At 35.2% G+C, this 19,191-nt stretch overlaps 1 protein-coding gene across 1 annotated transcript; it reads right to left on the bottom strand.

Annotated features, from left to right (window-relative positions):
- Window positions 1–2,515: 2,515 nt before the first annotated feature.
- LOC114051868 (olfactory receptor 4C6-like) lies at window positions 2,516–3,424 on the bottom strand. Its single transcript, XM_027874261.1, has one exon. The coding sequence runs from the start codon at window positions 3,422–3,424 to the stop codon at window positions 2,516–2,518; it is 909 nt and encodes a 302-aa protein (XP_027730062.1).
- Between the last annotated feature and the right edge of the window lie 15,767 nt (window positions 3,425–19,191).

Raw genomic sequence — 19,191 nt, 5'->3', positions numbered from 1 at the left:
CATCATCATCATCATCATCATCATCATCATCATCATCATCATCATCACCATCATCATCCCTTTCCTGGTTCTTCCTTATCCTGCCTCCCCATTAGAGATTACCTTCCAATTCCTTTCTATATCAACCATATATCATATTATTTACTTATTATCTTACCCATTAGAATGTGTACCTTTTGAGGGTTAGAGTTGTCTTTTTGTGTTCCTTTGTATCCTCAGCTATTAGATCTGTAGATGCATAGGGTTCTTCTTGAAAGTTTATTAACACCATTTTTAAAGTCTGCCTATTGACATCAAGTGTAATACACATAGGGACCAAAGTTGCTTCAGTTTCAAGGTAAACCAATGCTTACCTTACCAGTATGTTTCTTCCCTTTAAAGCTATGCAAAAGCTTTAAGAGAAGAGAATGCTTCCTCCCAAATGGACCCAACCCTATAGAAATCTAGAGTCTCTTGCAGTTTTTCAGGGCACTCCCTGGATCCTGATTACTCTTTTCATTGTTTCAAGTTTAGTAATGTTCCAAGAGACTTTTATCATTCCAAATTGATTTTTTTCTTTCAGTAAGGGTTTTACCAATGCAAATCCTATCTACCAATACAGGGAAAGAGAAAAGTATTAAATGTACCTCCAAATGCATGAAACTCCACAGCCTTTAGCTATATCAATGCATTAAATCCAATGAAACAAAACAAGTCCTGAGGTAATACCATCTTTCCCACTCAAAATTTGAAATTCTGAGAAAAAAGGATTCCCTTTGTAGTACTAGTGATGGTCATTGATTCACCAGCACAGATAGGAAAAAAAAAGATTCCTGGCACATAATAAGTGCTTAATGATTGTTTATTGACTGTGATAGAATCTGTACTCATTGCTTGATTGGACTCATGTACAGTGGATGGGAAAACTGAAATGGATGGAGGAAAATTGGAAAGAGACAGGATTGGAACACAAATCAAGTTCCTTATCACAATCTCAGGCAACCTCTAAGATGAGCCTAAAGAAATGATTCAGTGTATTGTGGGGTGGGGAAGAGTGGAAACAATTACATTTTTTTTATTATTAGAAGGGATTTAAAGTAGAAGAGAAATCAGAGGGATTAAATTTTTCTATTTATTTCCCCAGGATACTGCCCTGGGAGAGATTGGTGGAATTCACAATTAGACAAATTTAGTTGTTGTTTCTTTTTTTAAATAATATTTATTTTTAGTCTTCAATATTCACTTCCATAAGATTTTGAGTTTTAAAATTTCTTCCCCTCTCCCTTCCCTCCCCTCCCCAAGATGGAGTATAATCTGATATAGGCTCTACTTACACATTCATATTAAGCATATTTTCACATTAGTCTTGATATATAGAAGAATTAGAAATAATGAGAGAAACCATGAGAAAGAAGAAATAAAACAAAGCAACAAAAGAAAAAGAGAGCAAATAGTATGCTTCCATCTGCATTCAGACTCCATGGTTCTTTTTCTGGATGTGGATAGCATTTTCCATTAATAGTCTTTTGGAGTTGTCTTAGATCCTTGCATTGCTAAGAAGAGTTAAGGCTATCAAAGTCAGACATTGCACAATGAGGCTGTTACTGTGTACAATGTTCTGGTTATGCTCACTTCACTCAGCATCACTTCATGTAAGTCTTTCCAGGTTTTTCTGATGTCCTCCAGCTCCTCATTTCTTATAGCACAATAATAGTCCATTACACTCATATACCACAATTTGTTCAGCCATTCCCCAATTGATGGGCATCCCCTCAATTTCCAATCCTTTGCCACCACACAACGGGCTGCTATAAATATTTTTGTATGTATTGGTCCTTTTCCCATTTTTATGATCTCTTTGGGATACAGAGCTAGAAGTGCTACAATATATAAATGTAATGCCTGAGTCTAGACCCGGAGAGAATGTGAGGAAATGAACTTCTCTCTCTTCTCTGCAGAGGCATAACTGGAGGTAGGTGGGTGGTACAATAGATAGAACATTGACCTTAAATCAGCAAAATATCAGTTTGAATGTTTATGTATCAGATAATGACTATTTGTGGGACCCTGTGAGTGTCAGGTATACACTATATTTACCTAAATTGCCTTGTGTGTAAAAGGAGGACAATAATAGCATTTGCCTCTGAGGGCTATTGTGAGGGAAAGTGGAGGTGATATGTGTAAAGTGCTCTGAGAAATTAGATCTAAAGCATTTTCCAAACCTTAATGGTCTATAGCAAAGGTAACTACCATCATTATTATTAGATGGAAGACTATGGCTATGGAATGTTCTATATGCCTCCAGACTCAGTTAATATTTTTTAACATGTCAGTTATAACCTCTCTAGAAATATTACAGAGAAAGAAATCGTCCTAGGAAATGTCAGGGTAGAAATTTTTGAAAGGATTGTGGTGTTTGCCAGTATATATAACACTGGTTAAAATACTTTATTTCTGTCAAAACATTTGTATCCTTCTGTGACATTTGAATGATTTGCAACTATTAAGCTGAATTTTCTTGAATACTCAAAGGTATTCACCTGATCCAGAATTTCCTCATGGCATTTTTAACCTCTATATTCCTGAAGGTGTAGATCAAAGGGTTTAACATTGGAGTAATCATGGTAGCACATACAGTTACAGCTTTATCTATAGAAAAAGTGACTACTGGCCTCACATACAAGAAGATGCAGGGGGCAAAAAACAAGACCACCACTGTGAAGTGAGAGCTGCAGGTGGAAAGGGCCTTTCTTCTTCCTTCTGAGCTCCCACCCTTTAGTGAAGAGAGGATAACAACATAGGAGACAGTTAGTATCAGAAAGATTGACAGGCACATTACTCCACTGTTAGCAATGACTAAAAGGCCAAGAACTTGGGTGTCCATGCAGGCCAGTTTCAGCAATGGGAACAAATCACACATGAAGTGATCAATCACATTAGGGCCACAGAAAGGAAGATGGATCATGAAGAGGAGTTGTATGGTGGCATGTATGGAGCCCCCCATCCAGGCAGCTACCACCAGCAGGTGGCACACACGAGGATTCATGATGGTCACGTAGTGCAGGGGTTTGCAGATGGTCACGTAGTGATCATAAGCCATGACTACAAGGAGGATCATTCCAACACCACCAAACAAATGATCCCCAACGAGTTGAGTCAGACAGCCTTCCAGGGAGATGGTTGACTTGTCATAGAGTAAATCCACAACCATCTTAGGAGCAATGACTGAAGAGTAGATAGCATCAACAATGGATAAGAAGGTTAGAAAAAAGTACATGGGTGATCTCAACGTTTGGCTGGCACTCAAGGTTATGACAATGAGTATGTTTCCTATAATTGTGATAATATATATGAATCCAAAAATGATAAAGAAAATTTTTTGAAGCTTTGGACTTTGTGTAAGGCCCAGCAGAATGAATTCAGTTACATTGCTTTTATTCTCCATTTTGGTCAATCTTTTGTCAACTTCCTGATTTTCCCACAGTCTTATTGGTTCTTTCCCTTTGTCTTCATTTCTTCCTCCTATGATATCTTGCCTATCCCTCACTAAAAAGTCTTGTTATTTTCATTCCGAGTAGAGTCAATCATGAATCTTCTGTGTGAAACTGTTTATTCTGTTAGGGATGAATTTTGTACAGTGGGAATAAAGGATACAACACCCTCAATGCCAAGGAATGTGATTCATTTCCCTTTAATCTTAGAAGTTATTGGTGACAATGAATTCCTTTCATATAACTAGTGTGTAACACAAGGAAGGGAGAAATGAGTCAATGTCATGTTTGTCAATGATTAGAATCCAATAGATTAATATAACTCCTAACTATGGTTTTAAATTATATACTTATGTTGCAACTACATATTTCACATTTTACATGAAATTGTTGATAACTTTAATGAATAAATGTCATTTAAGTCAAATGAGTGTAATGCTTGACTGAGATAAGGGAGTAGATAGAATAATAATTTCAGAGTCAAGGAAACTTCTTTGATTCCCTACTTCTGGTTATGTGACCCTGGGCAAAGCACTTACCCTATAATTACCTAGGTATCACTTTAAGTCTACAAGCTTCAAAGCACATGATTATCTATATTGGTAGTGGGAACATCCTTGTTAGGAGATTCCTGAATCCAATGAAATCATATGTCTGGTTAAGAAGAAAGAAAAAAAAATCAATGAGTATGTGTAATAATAACAATAACTGATACCTTGAAGTTTACAAAATGCCTTACCAACAATGCTAATTTAAATCTTAAATTAATTCTACAGGCATATACATATGTCATTCCCATTTTACAAAGGAGGAAGCTGTGACCCAAAGAGATTAAATGGTTTACTCTTGGTCACCCACCAAGTAGGTGCCAAAGGCAGAATTCAAATACAGGAATCTTGGCTCCAAAGTGAAGTTTAGTTATTATGCCCTGCTAAATAGTTTAGAATGGGAAGTCTCCTCAAGAACAGTTACTCATTGAGAAAGAAAAAATGCTGGACCTCAGGCATAATATCATTTTTAAGAACAAGTCAAGTTTTCCTGTCTCTTAAGCCAGTCTTTTATCCACTATATCACCTAGCAGTCCTAAACCTCTAACACTAACATTCCCTCTCTCTCAGAAAGTGAATTCACTTTATTGAGAGAATAAAAAAAAAAGAAATCTGCTCACTGTTATCCTTTATTCTCTCCTCCTTTCCTCTCATTTCTAGGAAGACTTGGATCTTTTACTCACTGAGAACAATACCTCTCTACCTATGGATTCTCAACCCCTTCTATATCCTAAAGAGGTTTGAAATGACATTTACTTTTTACATTAATTTTCATTGTCATCCTAGTAAATGGTTCCTTCCATCATGTCTACTTCAATTTCCAAGTCTCACTCACCCTTTAAAAATAACTTCATTTGACTCTCCCATGGCCCTCAATTTACCAATCTTTATTTCTCCTTTCTTTAATAAGTCAACATATTATGCCAAGCTGTCTCCATTTGCTGTCTGATTTTCTCTCTTTTCATTTTACAATGCAAGGTAATCTGGATTCTGATGAGATCAGTCATCTGAATCCACTATCTCTGAGTAACAAAGGAAGGATCTCTTAATTAGGGATCTTTTTGTTCATTTTCATAATCCTTAGCTTACCTCTTATGTGACCTTTAAATTAATATACACCTCATAACTCAACATACATCATACATAGCTCTCTGTGATGTTTGCCATTGATGATTCTCCAGCATCCTGGATATCCTCTCCCTCTTGGGTCTTTGGTGATGTTATTCTCTTCATTCTACTTCTAGTTGTTTGACCACTCCTTAGGCTCCTTTGTTGGAACATAATTAATGTCCTACCCCTTAACTATTGGAGTCACTTAAGAGTCTATTGTTTATACTTTTTCCTTTTTTCCTTTATACTTATTCTCAGTAATAATATCAGATTCCAGAAGTTCAATCATCATCTCCATGTATATTATTCCTGAAAAATACACACATAAGTTACATATGCATATATGCATGCATGTGTGTATATGTGTGTGTGTATAAATGTGAAATATCTATCTATATCTATAGAAATTTATTGAAATGGATAGATAGATAAATAGATAGATAAATGTAAACATATATTCAAAAGATATATTTGTTTCCCACCTTGGTCTGTCTCTTGAGTTTGAATTCCACAACTTGATGTTTAGAGCTAGATGTCATATAGACATCTCAGAACCAATTCATACAAAAAGAACTCATCTGTCCCTTCTCATTACTTCTTGGTTGCATCTCTTTCCATTTAATCCCCCAGGTTCACAGCTTCAAGTAATTGTTCAGTCAATACCAGCTAATTGATTAATTGTTCAATCTTACTTGTTTTAACCCCACATGGTGTCTTGTATCCAACCTTTCTATTCAGTAGTCACTAAACTAGTTTTCCCTTAGACATTTATAATCCATCACCTCCTTTATTGATATACCCTCCTAATTGATAAAGGGGCAGCTACGTGGTTAACTGGGTCATGTGCCAGCCTGGAGTTCAAATCTGGCCTTAGACACTTACTAGCTGAGTGATCTGTGGCAACTCACTCCACACTGTTTAGCTCAGTTTCCTCACCTTTAAAATGAGCTGGAGAAGGAAATGTTAAACCACTCCATTATTTTTGCCTAGAAAACCCCAAAAGGGGTCACAAAGGGTTGACATGACTGGAATGAGTGAGCAAAAACAACCACTTAATTGGTTACATCCAATTTCTCCCCTCTACAATGCATTCACCTTCACTTAGATGGCAAATTGGTATTCCTGCACTACAGAGGACAGTGACACTCCATCAATGCCCTTGCTCCCAAACCCCTAGTGAACCCCAGAACCTCAAACTCCTCTTGCCACTTGTATTTATAGAAGTATCTCTGGACCCCTGGTTTTCTTGCTTATTCCTTCATTAATTTCCCTCAGGAATAAATAGTACAAGAAGAGACATATGACCCAATTTTGTCTGCTCCATTCATTCCATAATCCAGCTTTCATTCCTTCAATGGGTGAAGTTTTCTTTAAGGTAAGGACTATTTCACAAGGATCCTGGTATACTCAATGTCTATCAAAGTGCCTGATATGTTAAAAAAATGATGAATGAATGACAGAATATTTCAGAGGCAATGTAATAATGCTGGACTTTGAGTGAGAAAGGTCCAAATTACTATCCCAACTCAAATGCTCAGTAGTTATGTGATATCAAGTAAGTCCTTTAATTTCTTTGTTTCAAGCAAAGCTCTAGGACTTGTCCAAGTTTTGAAAACTTGTACTATAAGACTTCTGAAGGGATTTCCAACATCAGAATAACTGTTCTGATGAAATTACTTAAAGCTCAAAATTCATATTTATTATACTTATTTTTCATATGATATATGGACAGCTCTAACTGTACCTTTCATTAATGGTAGGAATTTAGGAAAGTCACTTGATATTTCTTGGCAAAATGTATATAAATGACTAAATATAAATGACACAAAGTTATCTAAAGTGATTTTTAAAAGTTGCGAAGATGGACAATGAGGTGAATCACGATAAGCAGCATGAAGGAGATTATACCTTATACTGTGCTTTGAAAAAAACCAGGGAATCCCAAAGGCAAAGTCAAAGGTGAGGGAGGGAGGGAGGGAGGGAGGGAGAGTACCAGCAGACCCACAGAATCTCAGGATTTCAGAGGAAGAAGGGCCTCAACATCCCAGGAGTCAAACCTATGTTGTCAAAGAATGCTCCCTATTACATACCTTACAAAGGAATATCTAGCCTTGGCATGTAGAATGATGAGAACTACTACTTTTCTTCCTCTTCTTCCTCATACTCCTTCTCCTCTACCAGTTTCTCCACCACTACCACCATTGCTATTACTATGATGATGACAATGACTACTATGACTATGATAAGTATTACTACCCTACCACAACCATTACCCCCATAACCACCCACTGAAAACTATTTTGGTCCTCCTTCTATGATTATATTATAGTTTATGAAAGTTGTTTTGCAATCATAGTGTCTAGAACCAAACATAACACTACAGATGAGTTCTGAGAAGGTCAGAATATAATATAACTATCATTTCCCTGTTCTTAGAAGTCACATGTCTCTTGAGGCATCCCAAGATTTCATTTACTTTTTATACTTATGGTTATGTCATATGATTTTCATATTGAGCTTGCAGTTTATTAAAATCTCTAGATTTTTTAAAAAGGAAACTATATATCAAACCATGCCTTTTTCTTGAAAGACATTTAAAGTTGATTTTAGTTTAATATTCCACTAAGGCATGACTTTACATTTATCTCAGTTGAATTTGATCTTCTTAAATTCAGCCTGATGCTCTAGGCTATATAGATAATTTTGAATCCCAACTCTATAATCCACTCACTATCCTAACTATTTCTATAAACTTTGTTTAATCTAAAAAAAAAAAAAGATAAACTTACCTTGTATGCTTTATCTGGATCATGATAACACTGTTAAATAGCATAGGTCCAAATACAGATCCCTGGAGAACCACAATGAGTTTCTACTACTATGCCGACATTGGACAATAAACAACATGTCTTGATTACCACCACCCAACCACTTATGAATCAATTTGATTGGATTATCATTTCATGAAGTTGAACTACAGAATGTCTGACTTGGCTTCCATCTCTGACAATCTCTGAACTAACTGTATAGGCAATATGGTACATTAAAATTCATGATGGATTTGGAATCAAAAGCCTTATTGTATGTTTTCAGTTTAAAAATTGTAAAACTATGAATGTGAGGAAAACCTCTTAGTAACTTTAGGTTTCAGTATATTCATCTGTAATATATGGGGACACACAAGATGTCCTCTAAGTGCACTTCCATCACAAAATTGATGATCCTATGAAATATCATTTGAAAAGAAATGGCATTTTTAATAAGGCATTAAAAGATCCATGACCCATATTTTTTCCCCAATTCAACCCCTTAGAAATTCCTTCATATTGGATGATGTTCTTTTGTTAGATAGTATTTTATTTTTTATTGGGAAGGAATCTCTTACAAGTAACAAACATAAAGAAAAATCTATAAAATCTATAAAATAAAAGGTTATATCACTGCACTTAGAGAACCAGTGAATCACATGATGATCTTGAGCCTTAGTTATCAAACTCTCTGCAAGGTCAACATTGAGTTCTCCTAAGCTATATACTCATGTAGAAATTGGTCTCCTTCTAGATGCAGAAGTGTGATTTCTTTTCCTATCTCATGCAGCAGTTACTCTCTAGGGCTCACTGTTCCTCTCTCTGGATAAGAGTGACCATTATGTTTTACACTAGATTAGAAGTCAGAATCCCACCTATTTTACTTCCTATTATTTTGACTTTTGACTTGACACTTGCTGTTTGAGAAATTTATTTCCTTACCATGAAGGAGGTACAATTAAAAGATGTCCTTTCCTTCTTGATCATTTGACAACCTTACCTTTTGCTGGGCAGGATAACACTGGCATCTCTTCTGATGAAGAGTGAGAATTGAAGTGTCTGCTACAGAAACTCAAATACATGATGTAAAACTCCACCTCATGCAGTGCAAAAAGGATTACAATTATCATACAGCACTTGAAATGGGGAAGAAAAAAAATAAGGAAAAAAAACCTCTTAAGAGTGTCAGAAATAATTTAGCCATTATTCAATGGAATTTGTAATAAATCATAGTTTAGCTTCATAAGGAACTTCTTTGCAGAAAGTCAAGTAGTTAAAATAATGTTCATCTTTTGAGGAAGGTGGAATGTCTGGAGCATCCAATAATTATTCTGGATAACAATAGCACTAAATACTGTTTTGTTATTGCAATGGTGTCCCATTGAGAGTGAGTCTCCAGTGACTAGTTCGTTAATTAGCATGACAGTGAGTTCCTTTTTTTAATGTGTGAGGTGGGGGAAGAACATCAGTTGAGTCAGGTAAAGTTGGTAGTGGTAAAAGAAAAATCAGCTCATAATTACCACTAGCTAATTGGTGGTTATATGAAAAAAAGCAGAAAGTTGAATAAAACATAGTGGCACCCAAGAAATAACAGTGAAATTAATCAATCCCTACTGGTTCTGGAGAATAAAATGCTAAAGATGTCAGGATGTCAGAGGAGATTCTTGCTGCCCCAACAGAATCTGATCCCCACTGGAGAAGTCTATTTGCCACCAAATAATCCCAAACACTGAATGATTCTAAAGGAATGACCCTAAAGTTCCTTTTTGTTAATGTGTTCATAACACCCAGAAAACAATCACTAAACATGTCTCACTTGTGAAGTAATATAATGAAAATATTTCTGGATTTGGAGTCAGAGAACATAGGAACAAAACCTAATACTGCTGTTTATACTCCATATAACTTTTCTTTGGTCAACTCATTTCTGTGGGCCTAACAATTCTCATTCATAACGTAAGAGATAAAGCTTAAAATGGATGAATGATCTCTAAGGCTGCTTATAGTTCTAAATCCTATGAAGATCCATCATTTCTATCTGAATATGAAGTTAGAATGCTAGATTACTAGAAGCTTAATATCATCTCTTTCAATTCAACCAGTCTTCTACAAAGGCAGAGTAGATTTGTTGACTAATTTGAAAGGTGTAAAAAGATCTTGTGACCCCTATACACCTCCTACAAGCACAAAACAAAATGACTGTAATTCCTCCAAGGAAATATTATTATTATTGCAAGTAATAATATTATTGCAAATAATAATAATAACAATACTTGATAATGATGGACTTCAGTATTTGTGGATCCTTGCTTTCAAATAGACTTGCTATTGGGGATCAGATTCTGCTGGGGCAGCAAAGATCTCCGCCGCCAGTAGAACATCTCCAACATAACATTGTCCAAAACCAGTAGGGACTGGCTGATTTCACTATACTAGTTGGTGCTGTATTAGCATCATCATTAGTATCTATAATAACAATAATAAAGTTACACCTACAACCTTACAGGACCTGTGCAAAAAGCTTTACAAGTATCATCTAATTTGATTTTCACAACTCTGGGGAGTGGGGTGGTTACTACCAATTATTATCCTCATTTTACAGGTAAAGAAACCAGGATAAGCAGAAGTTAAGTTAGTTCCCCAAGATCATACAGCTAGGAAGCATCTGAGGACCTGTTTGAACTCAAGTCTTCTGGACTCCAGTCTTGGTGCTCTATCAACATTTTTAACTCCTCCAATTAAATCTTAATATATGGAATTAAATAAAACTAATAAAAATGATTGTCTCAATATGTTGGGCCCCTGCAATCTGTGTGACTTCTGGCAAATCAATTCTCTTCTCCGAATCTCCAGGGCATCAGGTATAACTTTGGGGGCAAAACACTTACAGAAATTACATGAAGAATTTTTGTAAGAAAATCACTTTGAATTAATTGAAAACTCATAGGATGAATGACCTATAAGATATGGAATTGTAAGAGCGTAGAGATTTTAACTGAGTTTCCATATAAACTTATTATAACTTCAGTTTTCATCACTATGGACATCTTGGAGCACTGCCATAAGCAAATGATATAATTGGAATACAATATCCTGCAGAAATTTCCACAATTTTAAACTCTTCTGTTGGACCAAAACCCAGCTTATAAACATAAATTTGTTCCTGGTGATGATATTCAGCAATAAAATAGTGGATCCTTATGATTGCAGAAGATTTAAAATTTCATGTGAGTCAAAGGAAGTTGAAAAGATTTGATACAAACAGTGTGAGTGACTGGTAGGAGATCACCAAAAAATGTTGTTCCTAAAATTAGCCTAATGAAAAATACAGTCAAAGAAATGTTTGATTGAAAAAGGAATAGGTGGGCCATTAAAGTATCAAGAACTCTGATACTGACCTGCTGTTCTCTGAATATTGAAACACGTAGAGGAAAGCTGTTATCTGATTAGTTACTGCCTTTCTGGAATGTTTCTGATTGGCCATGGACACACACCTCACACATAATTATTTCATTTGGACTCTACCCAAAGCAAGATGGAACAGCATGTACATTGAATGACATCCTGATTTAAAAATGAATTCAAAGATTCATCTTCATCTGATTTCAAAAGATAAATTTAGTATGGATAAATGCAGCAATAAGAATTGTGAGCAACTTCTATGCACCAGGCACTCGTACATAGCAGGGACAGTTTTGTCTTCCATAATCTTACATTCTAACTGGTGCAACTGACACATCCACAGATAAATAACTCATCTCAATCATACAATTCCCAAAATATTTATCAAGTGTCTGCTGCATACAAGGTAACCGAGTCAGTATGGTGTAGATAAAGACAGAAATGAGAAACTGTTCCTACTTTCAAGGAGCTTACATTCTATTTGAAGATACTGTACCTCAAAAGAAGATAGCTAAGAAATAGAGATAGAAAAAGGGATATATATAGCTATAAACACAGATGTAGATTTAGATAAATGATGATGTAATTACATGAATAAAATAATTATTAATTTTTACCAGATCTACCCAGAGGAGGAGCATGGAAAGAGTACAGAGGATGAGTTATGAGAGTTAAGTAAATTACTCCAGAAAAGTTAGGCAATAAATAAAGAGAAAGGATTGAAGTAAACATTCTCTGGATAAAAATAAAAACTTCTTTCCTCTACTCTGTTATCTTTTTGGGAGAGAGCAAGATTTATGTTTCTTAGGGAGCAAGCACTTTGGGTCTTTTTTTTAAAATATATGTTATTCAATTTGAATTTGTTTTTAAAAAGTAACTACCAGGTTCAGGCCATTTCAGCCATCCTTTGCTTCTTTAGAGAGCACAATGTGCTTTAGAAATTTCTAAAGATAAGAGATTATGAAGAGTTTCTTAAAATCCACTTACCAAGGTAAATATGGGATGAACATCTGGTAGCTTGATGTCTAGTAAGAGGTGGGATAGAATGAAGGTCACTGGTAGGAAAAATGTTCATCAGAACTTATGGTACTGGAAGAGGCAGTGCAGGTACAAAAATGACTGTTTGGAACCAACTCTAACAGTGTCCCAGAGATAGGATTGTTAAATTTTCAATAAAAAAAAATTTACACCTCACAAATTAGCAATCAAATCATGTATGAATTTCTTCATTGTTTAGATTTAAGAAAGTGTTAATAATAAAGATTAAATTTAAATTTGCATATTTTTTTTTCCCTGAAAGCTCAATTACAAATATGCTATCTTACCTTAGTAATGTTTTCTAACTATTGTTGAGCTCGGAAGGAATGAGCTAGAAGGCTCAGGAAATGAAGTCATAACCAGACTGGAGACCTATGTGACTAGAAGCTAAGCATCATTATCATCATCATCAACATCATCATCATCATCATCATCATCATCATCATCATCATCATCCCTTTCCTGGTCCTTTATCTTTTCTTCCTATTTGAGATTACCTTCCAATTCCTATCTATATCTCCTATATGCCAAATTATTTATATATTATGCAGCACATTAGAATGTGAACTCCTTGATATTTAGAATCGTCTTCTTGCCTTCTTTTTGTGTTCTCAGCTATTAGCTCTGTTGATCTATAGAGTTCTTAAAAGCTTTCTAATATGGTTTTGAAAGGCTACCTATTGGCATCCAGTGCGAGACACACAGGACCCAAAGTTGCCCTAGTCTTAGTGTAAATCAATGCACTTCAGTATCTCTATTTCCTCTATAGTTAGGCAAAAGCTTTACAAGTAGAGAATGTTTCCTCCCGAATGGACTGAACCCCATAGAAATCCTGAACCTCTTGCAGTTATTCAGGGCACTTCTTTGACTTCCTGGATCATGATTACTCTTTTCATTGTTTCAAGTTTAGTAAGGTTCTAGTAGACTTTTTTTTCATTCAAAAAAGGTTTTCTTTTTCAGTAAAGGTTTCACAAAGGCAAATCCTATCTTCCATTGCAGGGAAGGAGATAGGTCTTAACTGCACCTCCAAATGCATGAAACTCCACAGCCTTTAGCTATATCAATGCATTAAATCCAATGAAACAAAAAAGATACGAGGTAATACCATCTTTCCCAATTCATACCCATATCACATCAAGATTACACTAAGACCCAACCAGTAGATGTGTCTTTCCTTACCATATGGATTCTGAGCAATAAAGAAAGAGAAGTTTTTCAGAAAATCAAACCTGAGACTTAACTATTTATATTCATTGGTAATTTTTTTCTTCTAACATTTAGATCATGTCAGCTGCTTGAAAAATTTAACTATTAAATGAAAATTTAATTTTCCCATACAGGGAAATACATAACTATTGCACTAAAAGTGAAAGTATTAATAGCAGGGTTTTTCTGTGAGCTCCTTATCAGAGGAGTGCATTAAGAGACCAGAAGCTTAGCTCTAATAAATCATTGTGTTATGTAGGTGATTCTGTATAAACCTAGATACTTGCAGTCCATTCCAATAAAGCACATTCTGTCAGGTCCTACAAAGATAGAGAAGATTTACTTATTATCCATTGATAAGCTGCCTGACATTGAATGACCCATGCAATAATAATAGCTGGATTATAGCGGGACAGTGATTATTTTTTCCCCTTTCATTGAACCACCTTTAAATGAAATAAAAATCGTAAGCTAGTTCTAAGGAATAGATACCAGCCTGATTAAATTGTAGATTTTTACAATATTGAATCAATCAATCATGGTAGATTGGGTGAGGGGATACTAGATTTTGGGGGGTTTAGAAAAGACATGCAGATAATGGTGTCTGCATTGCATCTAAAAGGAGGAGAGGGAATCTACAAGGCATTAAAAAAAATGTAAGATGACCAATGCAAAGGTTTGGATGGGGGCAGAAGTGAGAACATCATTTGTTATGAACAGAGAGAAGTCCAGCTTGTTTGGATCACAGAGAATAGGAGGGGGAGTAATGTCCAATGCAATTAGAAAACTAGGAAGGACTATATTGTGTAAGGTTTTAAAAGTTAAGAGGGTGCCCAAACACTCAATCTGGAAATAATTCATCCATCAACAATGTTTTCTTAGTCATGTATTTTGAGCAGAGCAAAGGTCTTTGCTTAAAGGGAAATATTAAATTTATGAAAGAAAAGGTCTTGTGTATAAAATAGTTTATAGTATCCCAGATACATAAGAAATTAAAATGACTAGTCATTCCACCTAAAAGTTCATGAAAATTGTGAGAGTTACAAAAGGGGGGGAAAAGGTTCTATAGTCAGGAAGGAAAATCTTTTAGCAAACCACTTTTTTTCCCTTATGAAGAATGAGACAGACTATCACAATATAGCTTGCAAGGTATAACTTCTAGTTTACTCCTGGATAATTGAATCCTTTAAAAATCACATTTTTAGATGACACGCTAAATTTGCATGGACCAGGGTTTACTTTCTGTTAAATGAAGAAGTAAGGCTATATGATCTCGAAGATGTCATCCTACTCTAACATTCTGTTATCCTTGGGCTGACACAAAAAATATTATGGTTGTCGCTACAGAGCAATGACAAGGTAAATGGCACTGAAGAGGATGTTGGGAAATTTTTTATCTTTATGCTAAGAGGGGTGGTGGTCCAGTCATTGCCTCCACATGTTTGAGGGGGTTAACCAGGGCCAAGAACAGTCATTCCTAAAGTTTTTGCATTTCACTGATAGTCTGGTAAAAACCTATCGATAAGATCTCAAAATAACACATAAATAAAGACACAAAGGGAGACCAATTTTACTGGAATAGTTCAAATATAAGCTGAGAAATCAATGATCCTCAGGTCCTGAAGCCCTGTCAAAAGTAGTTTGGGTGCTATGGTGATAAGATCCTGGCACTGGCAATTTTCCACCATGACCCACTTTATTTCCCTTTGACCTATGCAACAGTGATGTAAATGATTTTTCCCTCATAATCTTATGCTGGGGCAGACTCACACTAATTGGCCAGAGATATTTGCTCTTGTCCTGAACAACATCAGATGAATTTGTGATATCAACCCTCCCATAAAGGAATTCTCTTATTTCCCTGAAGGCTCAGATGTAGTCTTCTAGGCTCACAAACTGTGACAACAAGACAGTTTAGAGAGCAATATTGGTCATTTTTTGCAGAGAGCAGAGCTTATGATGGAGGGATGGAACCATTGAATAAGTAGATGCTTGAATAAAGGTTCCTCCTATGTCCTTGTAAAATCTGAGAACTGGAAGGCAAAAAGTTCCTGATTCTTTGACTGTCAAAGGTAGGAACTTTTTAACTGTCCCTTTTGAGGATTCTGGGGAAAAAAAAAGATTTGTCATAGTCAGTCTGATAATTCCCTATTTGCTGAAAGCAGGATATTTACAACAGGAAAATTAAAAAAAAATTTAAAAAAACTCAGCAAGAGACCTCCATTAATTTGCCCTCTAAGCAACGCAGAGTCAGGGAGAAGGAAACTCTGGGCATAAGCACATGAATTGTCTGAAAGGATTGTTCTCAGTTTAATGGATTACATGCATTTGTGTATGACCTCATACATTTCATGACACCCATCTTTGCAGACTTTATCATTTGGATAAGGTTCTTCTCTGATTCAGTTTTCATTAACCTGGTATTTGTAAAAAAAAAAAAACAAATAAATAATTTTTTGATAAGTAAAATTCAATATAATTGCTTTGCTTTCTAGGTTTCAGCATTTTTCTTTCTTTCTTTCTTTCTTTCTTTCTTTCTTTCTTTCTTTCTTCTTCTTCTTCTTCTTCTTCTTCTTCTTCTTCTTCTTCTTCTTCTTCTTCTTCTTCTTCTTCTTCCTCTTCTTCTTCTCACCCTCCTGCTCCTCCTTCTGCCCCTTTCCCTCCTCCTAAACCTTCTCCCCCTCCTTCTTTCACATTATATTTGTAATTATATGTTATTATTGAAATTATTGTTGTCGCTGTTGTTTCTGTTATTTTGCCAAGATTGTGGTGTGTAATTCTCCCACAACCCAACATAATATTAAATGGTTACATGCCAGTAAATCCTAGGTTGATCTGAGTGAAATATAATCTGCATTATATGGGAAAACCTTAGGAAGCAAGGGCACATGTAGAGGAATAGAAACAGCCCAATTTTCACCTGACAGCAAGATATGGCAAAGTAGTGAAGCCAGGATGATGTAACATGGGGAAACCACTGCTTCAAGGTGCTGCAACAGATGGAATGAGATTGAATCCTGAAGATGAGACACTAACGTTCGTATAGTAGTGGCAGTCCTACAGCGCATGGGGAACTTGCACATTGCCTCAGTCACCTGTCCTTTCAAAATTGCAGTCTCATGCTCCTTGGTGCAGACATGTGGTCATGGAAATCTTGATATTATTTCCTTGGACAGTATTCAAAATCCTCCTAGGCTACATTGTTGGTTTTCCTTGGGAAACCTTTTAAGGAGCTATACAATGTTTCTGATACAAGAGATGTATTATGTATCTGAAATATCTCCTGGGTGGATCATTCTCCATTTACCTTCAGCTTGTATTTTAATAGAGGCCACAATAATTTTTACCCTTTCTCTATAACTTTCCCTCACTTTCTTCTCTCCTGGTAATTACCTATTCTCTTTAATTTTATAATATTTGTTCTCTGGAACTTATACATAATCTAGGGAAGGAAGGAAGGGAGAGAGGGAGGGAAAGAGAAAGGAGGGAGAAAAGAGGGAAGGGATAGAAAAGGAGGAAGGAAGGAAAGGAGAAGATAACTAGAAAAAATGATGCCTAACAATTGAAGTTATTCAAAGTTGGAACAGAAAACGAAGTCTGCCTCTACCCCAACCCTCAACCTCATTAGAGAGAATCTTAAAAAAAAAAATCTTGGACAAACACTTGTTGGTTATTTGTTGAAGGGATTATTAGAAGGAAAGAGGGTGGATTAAATAAAGTTGCTTTTAAATTTGAAATTTTGTTATTCTACTTTTTTTGTCTTATTTGCTGACCAATATCACAAACTAATTTAGAAAAGGGAGGAAAGGTGTTGCATTTATAATTTGGTTTTATTGTCATTTTCTCCAGTTGTGTCTGACTTTTAGTAATCCTGTCTGGCATTTTCTTGGCAAATGTACTGGAGTGGTTTGCCATTCCTTCTCCAGCTCATTTTATAGATGAGGAAACTGAGCCAAACAGGGTCAAGTGACTTGACCAGGGTCACACAGCTAGTAAATGTCTGATATCAGATTAGAACTCAGGAAGACAAGTCTTCCTGACTTCAGGACTGGTGCTTTATCCATTGTACCATCTGGCTGTCCCTGTAATTACATATCATAAGTTATTAATATCTTCTCTTGTATCAGCCTCATTAACAATCCTTTTACCCAGTATCTATAGCCTCAGTGATATCCAATGTATCTAATCAGTATGACTATAATCATGTGAATAACTGATAGGCATTATGATCATTCTCAACATTTTACATGGAATATTTAATAATATTTTGTTCTTTTAATTTATGGAATAAAACGAGCATTTCCATAACAGTACAATAAAAAGATAACTGCACATGAACCTGCAAATCTGTTATGTACAACTTGCTATTCCCTTCAAATATATAAAAGTATCATGTACATTTTTTATTTTTCTTATTTTTCTTCCCTCCCCACTGACCTAGAGATGACTACCATTAGACTATATATGTGTGTGTGTATTCATATATGTATGTATATATGTATGCATATGCACATATATACATATACATACACACATACATATGTGTATTTGTGTGTGTTTATATATACATACACACATATGTGTGCCTATTTATGTATAAATGTCTGCACATGTATGTATACACACACACACACACACACACACACACACACATATATATATATATATATATATATATATATATATATATATATACTTCCATACAGAGATACACATACTATAAATATTTCTAGTTTTTTCTCTGGAGGCAGAAAGAATCTTTCTTCACATGTCCTTTATAATTAATTTGGGTATTTGTAATAGTCAAAATGACATATGCTCAAAGATATTCTTAAAATAATATTTCTGTTATTGTATACAATGTCTTCTTGGTTCTGCTAATTTTACTATTCATTATTTTATTCAAGTCATTCTGTGTTTGTCTAAAATCATTGAGCTCATCATTTCTTATAGCAAAGCAGTAATCTGTCAAAATCATGTATGACAACTAGTTCAGCCATTCCCCAATTTACAACTATCCCCCAAATTTCCTTTTTTTTTTTGTTACCACAAAGAGAACTGTTCTTAAGTATTTTAGAACATATGGGTCATTTTACTTTTTCCTTAATCATCTTTGGAAATAGACCTAGTTGTGGCATTGCTGGGTCAAAAGGTATAGACAATTTAGTAATTCTTTGGGCATAATTCCAGATTGTTCTTCAAGATGTTTGGATCAGTTAGTTCACAATTCCGCCAACAATGAATTAATGTCCCAATTTTTCCATATTACCTCAATATTTGTCACTTTCCCTTTCAATCATTTTAGTTAATCTGGTAGGTATAAAATGGTATCTCAAGGTTGTTTTAAATTGCATTTCTCTATACAACAATTATTTGGAGTATTTTTTATATAACTAAAAAACACTTTTGTTTTCTTCACTGGAAAACTGTCTGTTCATAATCTTTGACCATTTATCAACTGTATTTACTAATATTTTTACTTGGAAGACCCTATAGTGAATTGCTAAGAGGGTTGAATTTAGGGTCAGAGGTCACAAATATGATTCTTAGTTCTTTCACTTACTACTTATGTGACCTTTGTAAATTACTCAAAATTTCTTTATACTCAGT

This window comes from Vombatus ursinus, unplaced genomic scaffold, assembly GCF_900497805.2.
Source record: "Vombatus ursinus unplaced genomic scaffold, bare-nosed wombat genome assembly UNPS02014806.1, whole genome shotgun sequence".
In the NCBI taxonomy this organism is placed as follows: domain Eukaryota; kingdom Metazoa; phylum Chordata; class Mammalia; order Diprotodontia; family Vombatidae; genus Vombatus; species Vombatus ursinus.
Note: the sequence above shows the minus strand (reverse complement) of the source record. Positions and strands in the feature narration are given on the sequence as shown.

Bases quoted from the DNA above. Each gene is read 5' to 3' on its own strand.
- LOC114051868 (XM_027874261.1), bottom strand. From the start codon at position 3,424: ATGGAGAATAAAAGCAATGTAACTGAATTCATTCTGCTGGGCCTTACA.